General features: G+C 39.5%; 1 protein-coding gene across 2 annotated transcripts in view; it reads left to right on the top strand.

Moving 5' to 3' along the window:
- Positions 1 to 2,618: 2,618 nt before the first annotated feature.
- raver2 (ribonucleoprotein, PTB-binding 2) overlaps positions 2,619 to 23,363 on the top strand; it is an 86,379-nt gene continuing 65,634 nt past the window's right edge. For both annotated transcript variants that reach the window (XM_072389103.1, XM_072389104.1), the window contains exons 1-2: positions 2,619 to 2,949; positions 23,166 to 23,232. In XM_072389103.1, the coding sequence (XP_072245204.1) occupies positions 2,677 to 2,949; positions 23,166 to 23,232 (340 nt within the window). In that variant the 5' untranslated portion in view covers positions 2,619 to 2,676. The remainder of the gene's footprint in view (positions 2,950 to 23,165; positions 23,233 to 23,363) is intronic.

Consider the following 23,363-nt stretch of genomic DNA (forward strand, 5'->3'; position numbering starts at 1 on the left):
TCTTCTTCTCCTCTCTGCTGCCACCCACTCCAAAATGCTGTGAATCACTGGCTGACACACTGAAGCACCGGCAGGGCTCTTCCGTTTTAGACCAAAATTGACTAACATCTCTCTTCCTCTTTGGTTTGTGAAGCATGGCCCATTATTGTGGGTTTGACTTGCACACAGGTAAAAAGCTTTAGAAGAGCAGTTTGCGTAACTATACAGGATGGCTTCAGGCCGACATGAGTTAACATGTTCGTGTGTGTGTGTGGTAAGTGTAACACTGTGCGGGCATGCGTGTGTACCATGGGACCGAGAGAACAAATTAATTGTTCTCTTATGGAAACGTTGTTTAGCACTTAATGGAGTGATTCATGCATCTCTAAAATCAGCTTGTGTGAGTGACAGTCCTTGCTGTCTTTTCAGAGAACCACTGCTCAGTGATTCATGTCCCCAAATCTATCTGAAGGCACCAGCTTCCATATGAGCAGCAGTTAACCCATAACCTGTCTTCTCACCAGTTTATTCACCTTAAAATTGTCTTTGTTTCAGCTGCTTGTAGCGTTTGCTGGACAGTATCTGCCTTATATCAGATGAGCGGCTTGGTTTAAAATCATTTCACTTCTTTGAAGACAGAGTGACCGTGACTTGGATTTGCAGCACCAGATATATGGAGGTTTCACCGTAAACAAGAGGCCTTAGTCTTTTTCTAATTTGCAGGAAGACAATACAAAGATATATGAATTCTGTTTACTTTTACTTTTATTGAGTGTTAAATGGTAAACATGCTGTTCATCCCCTAATGGCGTTGTAAGGATACCAATATTGCACTTCAATCTGGAGTGGACTGAGTTACAGTCACTGAGTTTCCGTTACACTGCTTCAACCACTTGGCAACGTGAGATCATTTTCACCCACTGACAACTGTGATTGTCTGGACTTCTAACTGCCAAGAAACACTCCACACAGATGGCAAGAGAGGGAGAACATCGAGGATGATTTCACCGTCTCTTGCAGGCCTCGGCACAATTGTGTCCTAAATATTTCATATGTGGGCTGGTGTGTGCTTTTTTACATGTTTGTGCGTCTATACGGGTGTCGATGCAGCCTATGGTTGCGGGTATACATTGTGTGTGTCTGTCAGAGACTGAGCCTTACTGCTGCCTGCGGAAGCTACATAGCCATTGTGAAGACTCGGCAGGGAGCTCTGCTCCCCTTGTGTTTGCCAGGAGCAGATTTCCACCCACGGCGGGCAGACAGGCTCGATTGGCTGCTAGGTTGGCATTCACTGGATGACTTGGGTAGAAAGGAGGCAAGGCACACAGCCATTCATGGTCACATTATGCACACAGAGAACAGGAAAGCTGTGGTGGTTTAGAGATATTCTGTGGTGAATGTTTCTTTTTTCTTCTTTGACCAAAAGAGGAAATGTTTTAATGAACTGCAGGTTAAAAATAAAACAACAAAAAACACAACCAAGCTTCTATTTGTACCCATACACAAGGTTTTGCATAGGCTATATTTACTAGTTCATTGCTAGGTAAAATGTGCCGAACGCAAAACCTTCTCTAACCCTCTTTCAACACGTGGTTCATTAAGCATTTAAATGTTTACCCCCCAAAAAATAAGAATTCAGGAGACCTCTGATTACCAAAAGATTAGAGTCCATTAAAAACAGTGAGGCCGTACCAACCAAGCAATTCACGAGATGCTTATTAAGCCATTTCAGATGCGCGCGCGCAACAAAATCTGTTTCCATTTGACTGTATGGTTCAAAATTCATATAGCAAGAGGAGGAAGAGGAAGAAGACGCAAGGCTAAACAGGAGGCGGGAGGAAAGCAGGTGACGGAAACGAAGACTATTTCAGTCAAACAAAAAGCGCAGCTACGGCAGGAACTGACTCTACAACCTGGCAACGACCAAAGGAAAACAGGGGGTATTTATACCGGTGCAGCTGAAGAGTAACGGGGCGGGTGGTGGTAATTAGCTACCTGACTCCAGGTGTAGGATACAGGGCGAGCAGCAGAACACACGGGAACAAACTGAGGACATCAAACAAGAATACAGGACATGAAACATGACTTAAACCAAGCCAACACAGAAAGCCCGAAATCTCAAATCCGAAGTTACAGAAAAACAAAACACAAACCCACACCCACACGTAACTGGCTCGTGTACGCTGAACAGACAGTTGGGGTCGCCAGGAGTCCGAGGCGCAGGACACCATGTGGGGGGAGATTAGTTTCATCCCTCTAATAACTGCTTTTGAAAAATTGCTTACTACTTTTTTTGTTCTAAAATAACACCATGGAAGGCTATGAAAATAATTGTGATGCAATCATTCTGTTTTCCTTGTGTAGCTTCATATCCTCCTGTTAAAAATGGAATAAAAAAAAACCCATCGATAAATAAAACATTTTACACTGTAAAATACATTATTGGACTCCCTTTATAAAGTAAAACGGCAATTGGTCTAAAAATCGTATTGCTGTGAATGTTATCTCGAGAATGCACAAAACTGCGTTATTTAGATGTATTTTATTCGTTGTGGTCGAAGTGTTTTTTCTTTCTTTAACAATACACGCACTCGCACACACCTCCCACCTGCGTGTGCGCGCACACGCGCGCTCTTCTTCTCTCTGTATCTTTCTGTCACTCTCGCTCTCCTCACACTTTACCTTCATCTACCCAAGATGGCGGCTGCCTCGTCCATCCAGCCGCCGAGCGTTCACTCCTCTCTTGCCCGGGATAGCGCACTTTCCCCGGAGATGGACAGCCCCGAGAGCCGACAGCCGGAGGATGACGAGGCGGCGGCAGCGCAGCCCTCAGAGTCGGGGATTAGCCTCCGCGACCTGCCGGACTTGGAGCCGGAGGAGATCGAAAAGAGGCTGGCCAAAACTCGCCAGGAGCTGAGCAACAGGAGGAAAATTCTCATTAAGAACCTGCCACCCGACACCACTAACCAGGTACATGACAGTTTGCACCGGAGAAACTGGAGTAAAAGTAGCAAAGTGCAGTTATTTATTTATTTATTTATTTTAACTCCCATCTAGATGTTGTTTAGTTTGCACCGCCTGTCGCACTTTTTACTGTTTAATGTGTATGAATCTATTAGGCTGTAAGGGGGTCGGTGTCTAATGAGCTCCAGTGATGATGGTAACCCCTTTACCTCATGCAGGAAACCACCCCCCATGATATGAACTTTTTAAATAACTTAAGCAAAATGAACCACACGAGCCTGGTGAATGTACACAGCTGCTGTTTATTCTCACTGATCTGAGTGAAGGGATTGCTCACTTCTATCCATACGCTTTATTAATTCTTTAACTGGCAGTTTTAGACTTTGAATAGCTTGTTTGTCTTAAATTTGTAAATGCTGCCATCAGAGTCCACAGCGAAATTATTAGAAATATTAGTAAATAGTTTTTTTTTTTTTTTTACTCAAATACGCATCCAAGTATAAAATTTTGGAGGTGGACAAACCGGTCTCAGACAATGACAGTAAAATGGTGTCAAATGGTGGCAAATGTCTGCTGTTCCAAATGAGCTGTTGGAAAAGTACTTCATGGGCAAATGTGTTGCTCTCATTGCAAAAGAAGTAGGCAGCTATCTCAGATGAAGTCTGTTTGTGTGCCACTGATATAGGGGAGGCAAACAAATGCATGCACCTGGGTGGACATCAGAGATAAATGCGAGTTTTCCTTTTTTATTTTGCTTCAAACTATTTCATGTACAGCATGCACAACAGCAATCAACTGTGTAATCTGCTGACTTGCTAAGTTTGATGTGTTACACATCTCTGTATTTCCAGTTAAAGTGCCTTTGTGTTACAAACATACTGCTATGAGCTGCTGTGACCACGACGGGTGGAATCCCCGATTTCTGACTGTGCTCGTTGGAAGCCATTAGCTCAAATCAGATTCCTTCGACGGAGGCCAGACGAATCCCTTTCTCTTTTATGTTTATTGTACATGCAAGGACTTTGGATGCTTCTGGTTCAAGACCACAGGGGTGACTTCAGTGTTTATAACTTCATGACCTTTTTTATTTCTCCCACCAAGCGTCACTCATCACTTGTGTCAGCATGCAAGTCTTTAGGAGGCAGGGTGTCAAGCCTGCGCTGGGGGTGTATTCCTTCAGGCTTGTAGCGCTGAACATTCCTATAGAGGCTCGCTGCCAAGGAGAGCCAGCACTCTGCCGAAGTGTTTGCATGTGAGGGAGTGTGAAAGAGCGTGACTGCATGTTGTGTGTGAGAAATGACAAAGGGAGGGAGGAGAGAAGGAAAAGTTACTTGGATCAGGTGAAGCAACAGAGGTGGAGTTTCTCTCTGTATTTCCAAATTTTTCATGTGTCAGACAGAGTTTGACATGTTAAATGAGGCTGACCAGAGCAGCATAGCGCTGCATAAAGGATTCAAAGGAGTGGTTCGGACTCTCTGAGAGTTTCTGCTGGTTGCGGTTCAGTTCAACTGACTCAGACTCTGGATCTCATGCCTGGAGCCTTCACAGCGATCTGTACGATGGTCAAACAGAAATAATCTTAAGAAACATTTCACATCACATAAAAAGGGTCCTGTGTTGACACAGCATTAGCATGCTGCGTTGGGGATTAAGATTCCCCATAGTCTTATATTGGATGATTAATATTGATATCAATAGCAGCTGATTTTATTTTGGTAATGCAAGAAGCTTGGAACCTTACGGTTTCAGATTTGTGGCAAAGGAAATTCACTGTCCCTATCCTGTGTAAGCTGTTTGATGGACTCAGCAACACCCTGCAGACTCCATCTCCCATTCCACTCATCCCCACTGCCCCATTAGTGAGCACTCCACCGCAGACTGGATGCATGCGAGTGCACGGTGCGCTCTGTCAGATATATGGTCCTGTTGACAGTTTTCATCTCAGGGAGAGGTGGGGGAAGGGAAAGAAGCAGGAAGAGCACTGGGAGGATGGAAGTGTTGGGCAAGGGAAGAATGAAAAGGAAAACAGAATGAGGGGATTCTGTTGAGTGATGAAAATGTGAGACGTCGTTAAGTGACCATGATACTTTCAGAATGATTCATCAAAGGACTGTGAACACTGTGGAAGCTGTCGCTCACAGCAGTGAGCTTAAAAAGACTTTTCACTCAAATGTCCAGTTTGTCTCAGCTGTATAGAGCTCTATAGTGAGTTGCAGTTGATTGGGATTCATTCCAGCCCACATCTTCAGTATTTTTTTTTTACTGGCCGCGTTGTTTAAAGCATTAAAAGAAAAAAAAAAAAAAAAAAAAAAATCACACTTCCTGCTGAGCACCAAACAGCAGACAAAGTAAGCATAGTGGAGTATTTAGCAACGGAATATCCAGATATTTCCACTGCCCTTCAGATTGGAGCTGAAAAAAAAAGGGTTGTTTGTCTTTAATTTGCATAACGGGCAACAGGAGGATCTCAGATAAATTAAAATATCGCTCTGTAACTTACTCTGTAACTGCGCACGTACATAATCTAGCAAGTTGGTCAACAAAACACCTGTACCTCTGTCAGCTGGGAGTAAAATGCTGATGTAGCAATAAGGATGAAATTAAGTGTTAGATTCAATTTATTTGTCATCGCTCTAAGCCAAAAGACAGATGCAGTCTGTCAAGTCACCGAGATGAAACTAAAAAGCCTGAGAGTAAGATGGATGGAGGAATGGGGAAAGGATTGTTTTAGGGTTCTTTTTTTCCTCTGTTATGTTTGTTAACATGCTGTTGGAAACAAGGTAGATGCGTTAGGCTCGGCATCTGGTATTGGCAGGCATGTCGTCAAAAATCCTGAGATCTGATCTTGAGATCGTGTGTTGGCTGAGAAGGCAGATGCTGTACTGTGTGGTTGGTTGGCAGCCTGATTAAGCCTAAAATGCATCCCTCAGGTTTTGTTTCAGTTTCATGATAGATGTTATCTAACATTTTCATGAAAAGTTAGTCACAAAAATAGTGAGTACATTTAGCTTGTTGTGATCAAAACATGGTGATTCTGAGACAGTCTGAAGCTCACAGCAGAATCTTCTGTGATTACAGCAGTCCAAGAACACTCCAAATGGCACAGATGTCAAAATATGAACAAGAGGCAAGAAAGAAGTACCAAAAACAGGAGAAGTACTATTCAGGAAAATCTCTTAAAATTATCTCAGCTGCCTTTACTTTGAATAAACGAGCAGTTTTCCAGGACAGATTTCCAGCTTCAGAAGCCAGATGATCTCACATAGCTGCACTCTTGGAAAATGGTTTCCGTAGGCTGCTAGTGCTGAATTCTTGAAGCACAGATTTAGAACTAATAACTTGATAAGCTTTAATTATTCCCTCTTGTACAGCAGGGTAACAATCTGAGGTTTCTTTTCTCTCATGATTTTTGCTGGGGTAAAAGCACCAGCTTGGCGATCACAAGAACCGGACAATGGCTAACTTTCATTTTACCACGATGGCATTAACAGTAGATTTTTTCATTCATCATTTTCTCATGACGATGTTGGATATTTAAACTTGGAGAAACCTCAATGTGTTGCACATTGCTCCTTGCAGAAAAATAGGAGACACATATGTTGTAAAACAAAGAATTTGCTCGTGTTGGAGTTCAGATTAAATGGTCAGCCTGATGTGAAAGAGAGACGAAACACAAACTATTCTGGGGTTCTGTGTGGTCCACAGATGTGTTTAAAGTTGTTTATCTTTCTTGATGTCGGCTGGAGGGTCGTATCTGCTGTTTATTTCAATTTTGTTTCCAGAATTCCATCCCAAATGCTTCTTTCCCATTGACATCATTATGGGGAAGTCATGAACAGAATCTATAAACACTTGATGAAACTTTTACTCTCATATTAGACACAGTAGCATTAGTCTACGGGAAGTTTTGCAGATGTTTGTGTCACCTTTTATTGAAAAATAAATTGTTTGACTGTTCGTCCCGCCAGGATAAACCAATGTTACTGCAAAATGAATAGATTTTTATTTTATGGTATCGTTTCAGTATGGCTCGAAATGAAGGTGACTTCATATGGGTTAGATGATTAACTTGGCTGGAGGTAGACGATGACTTCTGCTGCAGAGTTAGTTTGTGGCTGAGAAAGGAAAACGGAGTGTTCTTAGTGATTTTCACTGGCTGATTTGGTTAAAATTGATATCAAACTCTGTATCAGCAGCGTTTTGTAAACTGATAACAAAGAAGCCTATGTATGTTTCATAAATTCCACTAAGAGTCTACACTTATGGGCTAAATGGATGAGATGGGAGTTGTGCTGAGTGGATAAAAGGTTTGGAAGTAACCTCGGAAGAAAAGCATTGACCAGATAAGTACAGGAGGAATGGAGAGTAGACTAATTGGATAAAAGGCTAAAAGAAACGAATAAGTGTGTGTGTGTGTGTGTGTGGAGTATTGAGACAAGGTGGCCGTCTTGGTTGAACCGCCACAGTTCTCCTTCATTAACTTTCAAAAGCCTAATTTGTCCTAATGTTCATCCTCTCTCTCTCTCTGCTTTGGTTAAACTGTGTTTGGATTGTGAAAGAAATGCTTGCCTGCTGTTCACAACTGCTGCCATCACTGTGTGTTAATGTGTTGGTCATGGAGCAGGTGGAGGGGTGGTGGACACTGCTAAATCCTGCTAGTTCCTGTTATTGCTCTTCTGGAACCATGACATTTACACAGCAGCAGCCCCGATTGTACCTGAGTGATGCTTTTAATACATGAATTAAGAACAGGACCTAACATTTCAGAGAGCATAGCGATGTGTGTCTGACTCACACGTTTGACCTTCCTGTGTAACAGAGGTCCACATTGATCAGAACCCTGCGATTACGCAATGTAACTGACACCGGACATAAGTGTCAGATGTGCAGGTTGTGTCGGAGCAGAAGCGCTCAGCCTGATCCCTTCAAGTCAACAGTCAGTGGCTGCTCTGTGGGTGCAAACCTGTTTTGTGTTTACAGCGGTCAGATCAGAATGACAAGTGTACGCCATGCAGCGTTTCACTTCTGATACTGAAGAAGAGAAGCCATATGGGCCGTGCAGCTAGTGACAACAAAGTGTGAAATGTGCACAATGCTCAGTCTGATTAATTAGACTTCCTTCTACAAGCCAGAATTAACAGCATGCACCATCCATCCTTCCATTTCAATGGTTATTATAAATCACTTTCAAGAGTTTTAGTCTGCTCATTGGGAACAATGGGATCTGTCATTCTGTCAGGATATGGGACAAAATGTCACCAGTGTACATGAAATATGAAAAGAAAACTTCTTACCCAAAACACCTTGATTAATTGGATCCAACTGACAAAAGGATCCATAGAATATAATTATACAGCTTTGCAGTTCATATTACTAAAACTTGATGTTTTGATTTGAACAAAGTGGATATTTTTCTGGCGTTGATGCAGAACAGTCATTATTCATTGTTTCTGGTATTTTTTTTCTAACTGGTCATCTCTTGAGTGTGTACAAACTGGCAATAAATAGAAAAGTTGGTTATCAAAATCTTTTCATATCTGACATTGTTTCAGTGCCAGCTATAGTGGCATTTAAAGGTTTAAACATGCCTTGTTTTCTGGTGAAAAGAGAGATTATGATAAAGATGACATATTTCTAAATTATTTTATGTTGGACTATTTCTTAAAATGTTTTTTTTTTTTTATTGTTAAGGGATACTCGGGGTTAAGGGAATTTTATTGGTGAAAGGCTTGTATTTGTTAGAGTTCTTTGATTGATTTTGATTGGAGAACTGTGAGGGCCACAGTGTGGGACTTTTAATGTACAGTCTTTTTTTTTTTTTTCGATTTTTAGGAATTTAGAATCTTTCAATCCTTTGTCATTCTTCCCCCTCTGACTGAAACAGTCCCTCTGCCGTTTGCTGACGTCATGGACGTGCGCTGCTGCAGCAGCACAGCTTATTCACTCCTTTCTCTGTGACAGTCGGCTAGCTTCACATGTAGTTTGCTACTGATACTTTTGTGCAACATGGCAGGATATTTATCAGATTTTGACGACGTGGACGACAACTTTGAGTACGATGGACGTCCTTACCGGAGTGAATGAGCTGTGCTGCAGTGGCGGGTGACGATGACGTCGTCCCAGTAGACGAGTGTGTAGAAAGCCCTCTTTAAGCCCCCCCGATAGCTGCCAATAACTACAACATTGCAGCTATGAACTAACAGTGCAATACTACGCATTCATTCGTCTTAAAGTAGTGGTGAAATAAAGACAGATAATGCCTTATTTAGAGGCTGCATCATCTATGCCCCTGTTCACTCCGTTATGTAGATCTGAAGGAATCTAAATATCTTCCGAAGGACACCGACTTTCGCCAAACTGCTCCCGGTGAGTAAATAAATGTATTTCATGCCAAAAATAAGGTCTAGGTTAAAAATACCGGAGTTCCCCTTTAAGTTATCGTTATGCTTGCTATAATCGCTGCCACTTTCCTTCTTGTGAACTTATTCAGTACGCTGAACAGCTAAATATAAAATAAGTTAATATTTTATAATATAAGTGTTGAAATGTGTTTTGTATTATTTTCCCGGCTGGAAAACTTTTACATGATGAATGTGAAGCAGCTTCAGATAGTTTAAAATCAGTAACGGTGCAAAAGGTGCGCACAGCAAGTATAGAAGACATTCACATTCCCACATCTGACCTGTTGATATTCAGAGTGCTTTTACTAGCACTTTGGTGTAAAGTACAGTGGCTACAAGAGACCATTTAGCTTTTTTCTTCATTAGCTTTGTGCCCGTCTACATATTTCTCTGGTAGGCTATGTCGGAATATCAGAAATGTGCAAATGAAGTGTAGCTTACCGGCATTAACTCAGAGCCCATCTCTGGCAAAGGCTGTAAAGATTTCAGCTGTGTACAGCACTCAGGCAAAATAATAAGTATAAGTTGAATTATTTTCTAAGATTAGCCAAAGGCTACCAGTGATAAATGAAGCTCACTCTGTAAAAACATCTACATTATCTCATGTGAAAAATCCCATAAATCAGAGATTGCAAGCTACATTGAAACAGGAATGATTGATATATGTTTATATATATATATATATATATATATATATATTTTACCCTATGACTGCAGGACTCTGATATGTTGAGGGGAAATGACTGTTGGCTCAGTTGGAAAAATAACCTTCAATCTGAGCCCCCGTCGCTTCAGGGCCAGTGCCAAGCAAAGACGGGAGGGTGTGGACAGGAGGGAGGGAAGTGGGGTCACACTGGCTGACAGCAGAATCTGTCCTGTCTCAGGGCAAGCCACCTGCTACCCTCAGCCCACTGGTTCTTTCCTCTCTGAGAACAAATCAACTAGCTCAAAGAAAGAAAATGTGAAATTAAGAAATGGATGAATCAAAGCAACAGAAGAAGTGATTTATTTATTCCTTCATTCATGTTAAAAAAAAAAGAAAACCTTACCTCAGATAAAAATGTTGAGCATGATGAGTAGAGGCATCGATGCTAAGGCCAGGCCCTATTTGAAAAGCATTTAATTTGACCACTTTTATCCAGTTAATTCAGTTAAGCAACTATGCTGTTTTAAACATGTTGTACTGGATTGAAGATTTGTCAAAGGTGCCGTTTGATTTCTTAACTTTAAACCACTTTGTATCACTTGGTTAAGCTGTTGCATATGGTACAGATGCACATATTTTATAATAAAATGCTAATAACAGGAATGTGTCTGTCCACTTGAATTATGCACTCCTCCTCAAAAAAGATTTTAATTTTTATACAGTGCAGGAAGTGTTTAAATGTGTTGTCAGAGCTTGTCATGTTAATAGTTGGTTGGCCTTCTCCTTACTTTATTTCTTTCAGGCACACAGTGGAGGGGGAAAAAATGACACTTGTCCTGATTACAGAGCTCCACATTTGATATGGATATCTGGTTGACTTGCACAGGAACACACACTCGTGTGAAAATGAGTTGTAAGTGTGTATGTGCACTGCTCCAGATTTGGGTTTTAGGTGCTGCTAAAAAAAAAAAAAAACGGAGAAGTCATACTGATAACAATGAGAATTTGAAATAAAGGCTCATTTCTTATAGAAGCTTGGTACCCTAAACTCTTATGTGGAAATACAAAGCAACAAGCTTCTCTTCCATTTACTTCATATTCATATTCATTCAGGGGTCGGCACATAATGAGTTCTGTTAGTGTTTGTCAGTTCATATTGGGCTGCCCAAACAGACTCTATTTCCTAAACCTAAAAAAGCTCAGTGAAATGAAAGTAACGTTAGACTTAAATGACTCAGGAATTGGACAACAGAATAACGGTTTCATTTAGTAATCAAATCAGGATCTTCTGGTTAAGTCTTGTTAAATGTGTTGCTGTGGTTGGCCATGGGGAAGGATACATTCTGAATAATCTTGTCTATATATGCACTATTCCACAATGACGATAGGCTATGTATTTAGGCGCAATAGATCAGGCCAAAACCTTTCACTTTTACTCTATGTAAAAGTACAAACAATGTATGCAAGACTTGCACAAAATTGAACATTTCCCAGATTCAAATCTAGTACACTAATACGCATTATCATGGTCATGATTATATTTTATTTTACCGTCGAATTGTTTACTTGTGGAAGTATTTGATCCCACAAAACTGTATGTTGCTATTTGCACACGATGCATTGGTATATTTTGGAAAAAACTGTCAACAAGTGCTAGAGCTACACTTGGGGCTTGGCAGTCAGTCATAGTGCATCTCTTGGACCATGTGGTCACTGAGGATGATTATGGGTTTGAATCTCTGCTCCTGCTGTGCTGCTTTACTGCATCATCTGTGTTTACGCCACTGGAAGTGAGCAAAACATCTGGGGAGAGAAGAAAAAACAAAGTGTCATCATAGAGACTTTAATTCAATTCGGTTGTATTTAAACAGCACCAAATCACAGTAAATTTTATCTCAAAGCACTTCAGAGATACAGTCTAATTCAAGCAAATTATAATCAAAGTAGGGTAACTGAAATTCAATCATAATCCAATCCAGTCAAATTCAGTAAATTACAGTTAAGTCAAGATGATACAAAGCCAGTTTAAAAAAAAAAAAAAAAAAATGTTGAAGAGCGAAGGAACTTTAATGCAATTTTTTTTTATATTTAGACACAGGGAGAGAAAAGGGAGATGTATGTGAGGGATTTCATTTGGCGTGTCCTGGAAAGTAACAATTACTTGGCTCTTAAGTGTTTTTTCCAGCATTAAGAAAGAGCAGAGGGAATCAATCGAAGTGGAAGAGAAATGGGTTTAAGTAATTTAAAGAGCCTGGATGTTGACATAAAAAAAAGGGAAAAGATTAGGAGAACAGCAGAGGAGGGGACTCAAAAACAAATTTGTTAAATCAAGAAATTCTTCCAGTACCTGTGTACTGAGGGTACTGTACACCTGAGGGTGTTGCATGAAGAATAGGGTGTGAAGACAGAATGTGCTATAGAGAGAAAGAAAGCCTTAAAGAAGGGATGCTTGCATTTATGCTTGTCTGCTCACAATGTGAGTGTGCACATTTTCCACAAAGCTCTCCTGGCAACCATTTGCTGGGCCAGCGATGTGGCCGTGCTGTGCATGGTTTAAGCCACCTGTCACACAGGCACACACAGACGCAATGGTTGGCTCTTACCAAATCTGGAAAACACGCTTTAGATGTCTCAATAAAAAGAAAGTCTAAGTGACAACATTTAAAATCTGATTTCTAGATTTGAATTATTCACAGGGATTAAGCTGTTGATAAATAAATGGGGCAATCAAAGTCTTATTTATGATTATACATGGAACTCTTGCATTGTTGATACTCATGATTCACTGAGTAATGCTAAAATTCTCACCATATGCTGTGGCATTACGGAAATACATGAGCACCTTTCTGCTTGCTGCCAGAGCTGGGCTCCATCCCTTCCTTTCTCACTCTTTGCAGCATATATCACTCCATCAGTAGGTCAAGGACGCAGTTGCTGCCGGTATAGAGGCCATGCAGAGTGTGTTTGCCCCATAATCCCTTCATCTTTTTCTCACACAAACACACAGAGCTGAAGTGATAGCCCACTGCTACTTTTCCCTAGTGGTCCCGTTTGTAGTGTTAAGCCATCGCATTTATGACCGTGTGTGTTTGTGCAGTGAATGAACAGGTGTCACAGTAAACACATTTTTTCTATCCCATCTTTCATCTTTGTCTCAGGAGTAAAATTCCTCCACTGTGTCTTTCTCACCTTACTTTCCTCCATTACTTTTTGCGCTCTCCCTATACAGAATGTGATCATCTCTAGAGTGACTTACAGTGTGCAGCAGGGAATTGCACGTGCCTAAACTGACAGATGTATAAAAAAAATAAATGAAGGGGTCAAAACAACACCTAAACCGACTGAGAGACACTTTGCAGGGAAAATGACAGGAAATTGAAGTTGTCAGTGAAAAGGCGACATAGGGATGAGTCACACATCACAGATATCACAGTATTATTACACTTGTAACACTTAACTAATCCACATGGGGAAATTCTCTCTCCAACTCTGTCTGGTGGGACATTTAAAGGGGTTAGTTACATTTCCAGAAGTTCTACTTGGTATTCATTTTCTTGTCTACAGACACAGAAGCAGGTTACAACTTCACAAAAGCTACCCAGTTTGACCAGTTACCCAAACTGCCATTCCAAAAATCACAACTTTATTTGATAACCAGAGAACTTACTCTCATGGACGTAAAATTACATTGTTCCTTTTCTTCAGGAAGTTTGACACAATTTATTTATAAAACATCAAAGTTGGCTGGGTCCAGACCTTCAAATCTATCTAGTCCAGTGTGTAAAGATAACTTGTCTGGCACGAATCTATGTATAATGCAGCAAAACTAACAATAAGCCAATCTGTGCCATGGACGTGGCTAACTGGGAAAGCTGAGTGTTGTTACTTTAATTGACAGAGTCCCAATGCACTGTCCCCACTGAACAATGATTACAGTGGAGGCGATGTCAGATTGAAGCTGAAACTAATTGTATTGAGTCAACAGCTCTGTCTGGTATTGGGCAATAAACAAAACTGAGAACACTCAAAGATTCAAAGTCACAGATCGTGGCAGCAAGTGTGCCCCCTTTTGGCAATTGGAATGAGGATAATATGGGCAAATACCATCTGATCTGGTTCTGTGGGAAAGGCTGCTTATTTATTGGAGATAACTTTCCAGAGTTTCTGTTGCATTTTCAGAGGAATCGGGCACTGTTGGACATGCCTGCTTGGCAAATCCAACAGAATTCTGAAGGGGTTTTGGGTCTGGATCTGAAGATATTTTCCCTGCAATATTCCCACCAGATCCAAGCCATCAGGCGCTGGTACACTTCACACCACTGGATGGGATCAATTAAAGGTTGAACAACTGACTCTGTGTATCAGGTGCATTTATTTTGATAGATTGAAGGTCATTGTGGGAACATCAGCAGTAATATTGGCCCACACCATGATACTTTGGGGTACTTGCCAACAATAAACGTTTCATTCCTTCTCTGGTTTCTGCATCGACAACTCAACCCTAGACGACTAATAAAAGGTCTTACACTGCTGAATGTTGAACTACTGCGGCTTGTCCTGTCTGTGCCAATATGTTAGTAGAGTACATTGCGTCAATGGTGCATTTATTTCCTGTTTTATGAGACACAGGTGTGTTTTCACTTCTCATATCCACAACATCTGTTTATTTTGCATGTGGACTAAGTTTAGCATCCTGGAATAGTTAACGCTCTTTTGCCTGCCTACATTTTCTTTGCTTGAGTCACCCACAAACAGACCAGCTCCTGTGTTCCTCTGTGGTTTGGTCAGCTGAGGCATAGTCCAGGTACATGATGAAGATTTTATACTGCTAGCTTTATACACACTCTTAGTTATAAGAATGGTCAAAGGTGTTGACATCTCACTTGAAAAAGGTACACTGATTAACTCATGGTTATTGTCTGTAGCAAGTGTCACTTTTTCCTCAGTATCTATAACATAGATATTGAAAATCTAAACTAATACCCATGCTTTTCCCTTTCTTTGAGTATATCAGATTTGAAAGTAATAAGTTTGTGTATTTTCAGAACTATTCCATTGTGCTAATGCAGGCATATTTGATTCAGTGATGTGTTTACAATGATGCCCCAAGGCCCTAGATGCTAGATGTGTTTGGTTTAAAAGAAGAAAAAGAATTAGAAAAAAAGTATTTTCTATATTTTAGTATAGTGGCTGTAATTGAGTGATTTTTGTCAGATAATACAGCAGTGGAAAATGCAAACTAGACTGATGTCATAGCTATTATTGAGACACCTTTCCTCAGTGACCTTTCCTTAATCACTTTTTGGACTCAGTCCTAACTGGTCCATTTTAAAAGTGTGTATCTGCCGATACCCGAACTATCTGATACACCTGTTTACACAAATATCGATTAATACATTGAACTAACAGATTTGGCTTGCTGAATTTAACTCGGAGCAATTTTGGCATGCCATAGCAGGGAAAACAAAATTTAGAATATTCATCGTGTCAGTATTCCATTCAGTTGAGCTCACTCCATAGCTGGGATGGTGTGCATGATGGTTCAGTGCCATTTCCTTCTCTGAAACTTGACAAAATTGAGGCATTGATGAATTTAGTTAACCTCTGCTTTTTGTGGTATTTCAGGAAGTCAACATGTCTGCTGTGATAAAGGTCTATTAACTGCAGTGCAGTCAGTTGAAGATGAAGTGTGTTACTCTGCTAGAATAGTTGGAACTGCAGAACCAACAGCAGTTCCAACTTGGTTTTGATGTAGAGAAGTCTGTAATTTACCATGTGATGTTAAAATGAATGGACACAATAATGAGTATAATTTTCTCTTATATATGTATATATTGCTGACGAATGTTATCTCAAGGCACTTCAAAGATGCCAACCAATTAGAATCCAACTCATTGTAATGCAGTCATAATCCAATCAAATCCATTTCATTAAATTCCAAATGAGTCTAATTAATATTTTGTTTATTTTTTAAACAAAAGTAGCCTAGCTAAGGAAACCAACAGACTGCACAGAAACTCCCATCCTGAGCGTGCACAAACCAGACTCAGAATGGGCAGCCATCCACTTCGGCCAATTGAGCAGGTCATAGCCTGAAGGGAGGAAAACGCAGTGTGTAGTGCATGGATCTGCAGTTCATCTGACTAAAATTTGCTGAACTAATTCCATTGTGCTAAAATATACCCTGATTCGTCCTGCTCAGGCAAAAACAAAATGGACTGTTGCACAAAATCATTGTATTGAGTTTGATTCTGAACATGAACTCTACTCAAATAAGTGTACAGAGGTTCATACCTGATGTACAAAAGTCCATTTAATTTATTTTTTAAATAGTTGGTTGAGTGAGACAGTCAGCTGTTTGGAGGCATCAGGCTGCATGACATGTTGTCAAGATTTAGAACTAGTGCTTATCAGCTCCTCTGCTCCTCGCCTACCTGCCCTATGGTTACCTGTAACAATCCTCTCAGCATCCAGTAGATTCCCAAACTTTATTCCTCTCTAAATCTGTACCAATATTGTCTGCGCAGATAATATTCGACAAAGTAACTTCAATATGTGTGCCTGTGTGTGTCTGTTCGAGACAGCCATTTGAAATTAAATAATGATGTGGATAAAGCTGGTGAGGTGGGCGGTGTGTTACGTCTTGCTCTGGGGTGAATTGTAGCTGGAGGCAGCAGCAGTGTTTAGCGAGCCAACATGTGTGAAGGTGATTATCAGCTGTTTCGAGTGGTGCTTGTGATTTCATGTAGCTTGAACCTAAACATAGTCTTGCCAGGTGCTACATCAGGCTGCTGTGACATTCCTTATCAAGCTTCATCCTCTTAGGGTTGTTTGCTTTAATGCTCCACCAAAGTGTGCACCTACACATGCCGGCAGTGAAATAGGCCAGGAGCCAGAAGTATGGTACTGACCACACTTGTTTGACATTACTTTTTTTTTTAAGTGTTCAAACTTGAAGAGGGAATTTTACTGCAAAGAATGTCATGTTTGGATATATTATGGAAGAGCAAGACTTAAAGAAACGGGTTTAGTTTATTATGTTTATCTATCCAGTGGTATAAGGATCTAACCACATTTCAATGTGACTTGGACTTTTAAAGTCATGGTTTTTAATGAATCGCAGTTTACAGATTGGGCTTTAAACAGTTATCTCATTTTGACTTTAAAAAGCCCACTTAATGCTCATTTACAGACTTATTTTATTTTTGGTGGCTACTAAATAAAGTTTAAATGCTTTAATGTTCTAAAAGCATTAATTTTTTTCATACTGTACATTGTCGAAGCACCAGTTGTCATTTGAAAAAAAAAAAAAAAAAAAAAAAAAGCCCGGTCTGCCCAAATTTGCCAAAAATAGTGGATAGCAAGACAGCTGCTCATTCTTAGTTTGAGTTGTGTTAAACTAGCTGTCAATTATTTTTGCTGGCCACAATATTGCTCATTATTTTTTGATGAGTCTTTGTAAGAATGTCACTGACATTTTTAGTCATTGTGATCTCATGACTTTATTCATGAAAAACAATCGTCTTCATCAATCGGGTTCCCACTTTCTTGGATAACCAGGTTCATGCCTGCTATACTTTTAGCCCACTGTAACCTTCCTTTCTTCTGGTGAAGCTTCAGTGATGGTTTAAGTTAGGCTTTTCTTGGATGTAAATCCCATTTTCTACAGCCAGTTTGATCACAAACATCGACTCCTGTTTCTACCCATTTCTATTTCATTTCTTTTGTTGTGTATTTCTATTTTCAAGGCATATTGCCTTGAGTTTTGTTTATTGACACTTTGATATCGTCCTTGTTTGACCTGCGTGTGTCCTTTTTTAAAAACCTTCCCATTTTGTTTTGTACTTACTCCAAATTTTAGACACCGCCGGCTGGAAACGAACAACAGCTTTTAACACAGAGTTCACATATCTTTTTGAAGGAGTTTATGATCCTTTCTACTTTTTCCACTGTCAGCTTTTTGTGTTGGGGCCATGTTTCCTGCCAATCAATCCGGTGCAACAGACTGTTAAACTCTGCAAGCACTCTCTTTTAACTGCACACTCATTTGCAAATTTAGACTTGTGCAGCTACTTATTTTAGAATTGCAAATTACAAAGTGATTCCATATTTCTTTCCACTTCATCTTATGGCATTTTATTCATTTGTATAATTTACAAAGCTGTAAAAATATTCAGCTATTAGATAAAATAGTTTTTGTCACATCTGTGTTTTGCTTTTTTAGGAGGAAAATTTGAATCAACATCCTCCACATGTTGTAATGCAGTAATTTGTCCCAGTGGTTGTATATTGTTATGCAAGTATATAAGTACTTGAAATGAATTTGACATGATAATATAGTTCATCACAAACTGTGTAACCAAAGGTTTTCTGATTGTAACATGCATTTAATAAACCATGCAAAATTACAACCTTGTTTTTCTTGCCTGTATTTAAAAGGATGATGATTGTGCCTTTCTTTTGTTGGTCTTGCTTAAACGCTTTTGGCCACATTTTCTTGCCCAGTTGTAGGTGGTTTTGCATGTGTCACTTCACTGAGGCTTTTTGAAACATTTACCCATTTGTTCTCAAAACATCTTTGTCTGAATTCAACTAAAATGTTTTGGTGAAAACAAATGATTCATTACAACAGAAATGTAAAAGGCAATAGGAGGATAAAACTGGGAAAAAATGGAAAAGAGCAGTGTGGCGTGCTAAACTGTTGAATTGTAAGGCTCAGACAAAAGGCAGGATTGTTTATGGTTCCAAAAATAGTCTTTGTCTTTGTTTGTGCTGAGAGGAATGGACCTTCAGCTCAGCTGAAAGTATAGAAAAGCAGAGGGCTGCGTGCTGAAAACGTTCCCTACAGAGAAAAGGCATTAAGTCGTGTAGATAAACCTTGTCTTTATTTTTTTGAGTGCTTTCCATCATCTGTCTGTTGTGTACGTAAGACACAAAACGCTTGAAACATTTGCTAATGCTTTTCACATTGTGTTTGAAGCTTCAGTTTTGTATTTTTATAAAGTATTTTTTTCTCCTCTTCTTTAATTTTTTCCATTTATTATTAATTCAAGATTTTAACTTGTTCTCAAGGAAATGTGCATGTTAGAAAGAAGAAAATTAAATGCAGCAGGAACTTTAGAGACTTTGCAACAAACACAGAGGTGCCTCAAATGAGTGATAAACAGAATAAAAAAACTTTGGTTGGTACGAGCAGATTGAATTTCTGCTGAAGTCCCAACGGTACTTTTGTCTAAATTTATTAAGCACTGTTGCTTTTGTGGCGTGTTGGCATAAAAACAAACAAGATTAAAAAAAAAAACTAAAACTTTCTATATCATGTCAAGTGGAATTGAATCTTTAAGGCAGAACAGTCTTATTTTCTTGATTCATGTGCTTCAAACTTCTGCATTATGTCTATGAAATGAATATTGATTAGGAAGAGTGCTTTTATTCTTCTTTTGATTATTACAAGACTATAATAAGGACTCGAAAAACAGACCGAAATTTGACGATTATTGATTATTTCTTTTTTTTTTTTTTTTTTGGTTCAACCTTGGGTTTAAAGCTGCCATTTCCCAAATACTGTATGTAGCAGAACTGATCGATCAGAAATGGATAAATATGGAGCACAAATCCAAAGAAAAGACACCTCTCTTCTTTGCTTTACGTGGCCTTCACTGGGGTGAAACCTGCCTGCTCTGTGTACTTGAGTGGGTTGAATGGTGGCTGGAGGGGGTTGAAAAAGAGAACAATGTACACATTAAAGAAAATGCCACTTTAATGGTTGTATGACTGCTGCAGGTGTTTTGTTTTTTTTTCTTTGTAAATGAGATGTTTTTTAGATAATTTCATAAATTGGAATGAAAATGTTTTTCCGTGAAAGCAACTGTCAGCCTGACCTCCCAGAAATGTCAGTCCGGCTTTCGTTCGCTTATGAGAATTGTATGACCATGAATTTGCTACATTACCATAACACAAAGTTCATTTCTTTGTTTTCATCTTTGAATGGTGGCACAAAATATGGCCTGCATTAGCTGACTGCGAATAAAAGCACATAAGGGCAGCGTTAGCCGACAGTTCAGACCAGCTGCCTCCTCCAAATGCTAATCAATTCTCTTTTTTTGTTGTTGTTTTATCGGTCTTGAACTGGTTTTTGAGCATGTGTGAAGTTAACTTGTTTACTGTAAATAAAGAAATGAAAACAAATTTTGCGATCCCATCTCGTCTTTGGTGTTGCACACCAGTGGATGTGTAAACTGAAGTGGTCCTCACACACCTGCAGAATTTATAATCCAATAAAAAAAGACTGTTTAAACTTCTATGCTGTGTTAGTGTTTTATACCTGTACAGTCTTTATACCTGGACACTGGGGGCATCATATTTTCAGGTCATCTATTTGTTTCAACCATAGGTACCAAATTCTTTCTGTTAACCTTTAAAACCAACCTGGAATTTGGAAAGTCCTCTTTAGATATTGTCTGCAAAAGGGTAGGCAAATTTAGGGGGAAGAAACTTAAAACCTGACTAATGGCACTAGTATTTCATCAGTGCTTCACTAGTTGGTCCAAACATTTGTGTTTTGCCCCCCCTCAAACTGCTTGAAGCCTTGGAAGATGAATTTCCCTCACGGTCCTGATCTTGCGTGTCTCACGATAATTCAACTACTTCGCAAGGTAACATCCACTTTTAGGGATGGACGCAGGATAGAAATTCAAACAACTGACCAAATAGTTAGTTACATTAGCAGTTAATCACTTAATCATTCAGCATATTATACCCTTTTTTTTCGCAAACTGACACAATTTACTGAGGTCTTAATGTGTTTGTGACATGCTTTGGTCAAAATAACACAGAGAAATGCTACAGCAGCTCCTTTTTCATCCATTAAGTTCCAGCCGTATTCGTTTGGATCATTTTGGGGCATTAACTGTATGAAGTGCCCAGCTGGACACTATCTTTTTCACCAGGGTCTGCCTCTTTTGATATTTCAGTAACCCTTAGCGTGTTATTGGTGTATGAGAGAGCGTACGGTAAAAAGCCTGAGAGCGCAGAACTTACACGTGTTTTCAGACAGTGCCGGTAAAAACATGCCTTGAAGGAATTTAGTTGAATTTTATACAAATGTTTGCTTGAGGCTCATTGTGATTACATTTTAGTGGTCAAAAGTCATTATGACACCTAATCTGTTCCATTTTCACAAATACAATACTTGAGGAACACCTTAACGGATTCTTTTGAAGTTTTGCACAAATATCCACATTGACACATGTTTGAAATGAGATGTGTGTGATGGCCAAATGACTCTAATCTTGGGTTCCCACCTAACAACCACTGTTGTGACTGTATAAATGTTAAATGCTGCTTGGTTGAAGATGAGTGCGAACTATCCACATTTTTGGGATTCACTGTTCAGCTCTTTCACGTACACTGCTCTGTTTGATATGTTGTCCTTTTGGACTAGTTTTAATAATGGCTTAACCCTTAGGGTTATGAACATCACAAGGGTGTATCCTAAAAAGACTTGTTGTCAAGTTTTGAGCACTTTGTGCTGCTGTTTATTTTACTTTATTTTAAAGTGCAGCTGTATATCATGGAAACCCACTACAAAGACACCAAGGATCACAGAGTTGGCAGTTTGCAGGGAAGTTCATCACCAAGACAGACTATGAAGATCTCTTGCTGTGCTATTGCATCTTTATCACCTCCTTTTTGTCTGAGCTCATCATATCCTCTCACTAAAGAAACAAAAAATGCTTTCCTGCTGGAGGATCTAATCTGATTTACTACTTTGATGCATCAGTGGGTGTCTCTCATGTGGCGTGGAGTGCCGTGTGTTGGGCTGCTGTGCGTCGAAGCCTGACTACAGATGAAATGCTTTTCATCTTTAAAAGTACACTTTATCACTAATAACTACTCATGACAGCAATGTGATGTGTCCCTCATCACAAGTTTATCATGCAGGATATTCGTGTAGGTGATGAAAAACAGGGCTTTATTAGTTTAATGATCACAGTTAATGAGCTTTACTTTTCTAGTTGTCATATTGCTATTGAAGCCAGTTGACTAGATTCGCCAGTAACTTTCTTCTGGGGATTGAAACATGGTTTAGAGTTTTAAAAACTATAAACTGATTAAAACATTACTGTCACCAATTAATTGAATAAGTTGTTTTGTTGATATGATGTGAAGATGATATGTATTATTTGAAAACTGTGAACCAGGCCTTATGCAGAATGCTGGACATGCACCCTGTAGGGAGACATTTTTATGATCAGTATAGTGGCTAACTAAACCTATAACATGTAACTCAATTAAATTAACACAGAGCTGAGTGTTTAGAACTTTTTTAACAACTGGACCAAATAATGACTTGGTTTGTCCCAGTACTATTCTGTGGCATAGTGATTACATTTCTTTTTTTTAAGGTCCATTTTGTTTCTCTTCTCAACTCTCTTTCCATCTTCATCAGATTTGAATGTCTTGACCAGTTACTTGGCAAAACAAAACAAAACGTCCCAGGTAACAATGTTAGCTTGCGCGGGACAAAACCATAGTCCCTCACAAGATGACCTTTCTGTCCCACCATGCAATGCTCCTTCATATTTTCTTCTTAATGGGTTATCTTGGATCCTCTCTGGTATAACTCATAATGTTTGACTCTTCAGACCACTACAGACTTTATATTCAAGGATATGTGCAGTTCAGATCATGGCTGGGCATTTCCACCATGTAGTTGCAGTTAATTAATTGAAAATGAATTAAAAGAGCCAGAGATAGAACAGCTGCAGCCTGGTAAATTGTGATGGTAAAGGTGTGTCTAAATTAGATAATTTTATAATCATGCCTATTAAATAAGGCAAAGGAAGCTGTATCTGAGGCATAGTAGGATTCTTGTTGTGAAAAATCTCATTTAGAAAAATAGAGAATAAAACCTGGATCTGACCCTGTCCGGGCTGCACTTTGGCTATCAGAATAGAATTTGCCATCATCCTCGACAGTTTTGACACAAAGGGATTAATTGATTACACAAATGATTGGTGAGATAATTTGTTTGATGGTATAAAGGTGGCGTCATTTTGTTGAAACTATAGTTTAGATTGTTTATGTCATAGTTGGAACTATTGTTTGAATGTTGCTTGTTCTGGCCTTGTTAAGATCCAATTACTGAAGTTTCTCTTGCTTTTTCTTTTTAGGAAGTCCATGAAATTCTGAAAGAGTACGAACTGAAGTACTGCTTTGTGGACCGAAACAAAGGCACAGGTAAAACTCACACCTAGCCAGAAATGTACATGCAAGCAAAAGCACTATTGTAATCCAATACTTGTAAGGACCCTATTTGACCTGCCTTACAGTTCTAATCTCAACCTTTTCAGCTAGAACCTTTCTCAGAC

This window comes from Leuresthes tenuis, unplaced genomic scaffold, assembly GCF_036924035.1.
Source record: "Leuresthes tenuis unplaced genomic scaffold, fLeuTen1.0.hap1 SCAF_7, whole genome shotgun sequence".
Taxonomy (NCBI): Eukaryota; Metazoa; Chordata; class Actinopteri; order Atheriniformes; family Atherinopsidae; genus Leuresthes; species Leuresthes tenuis.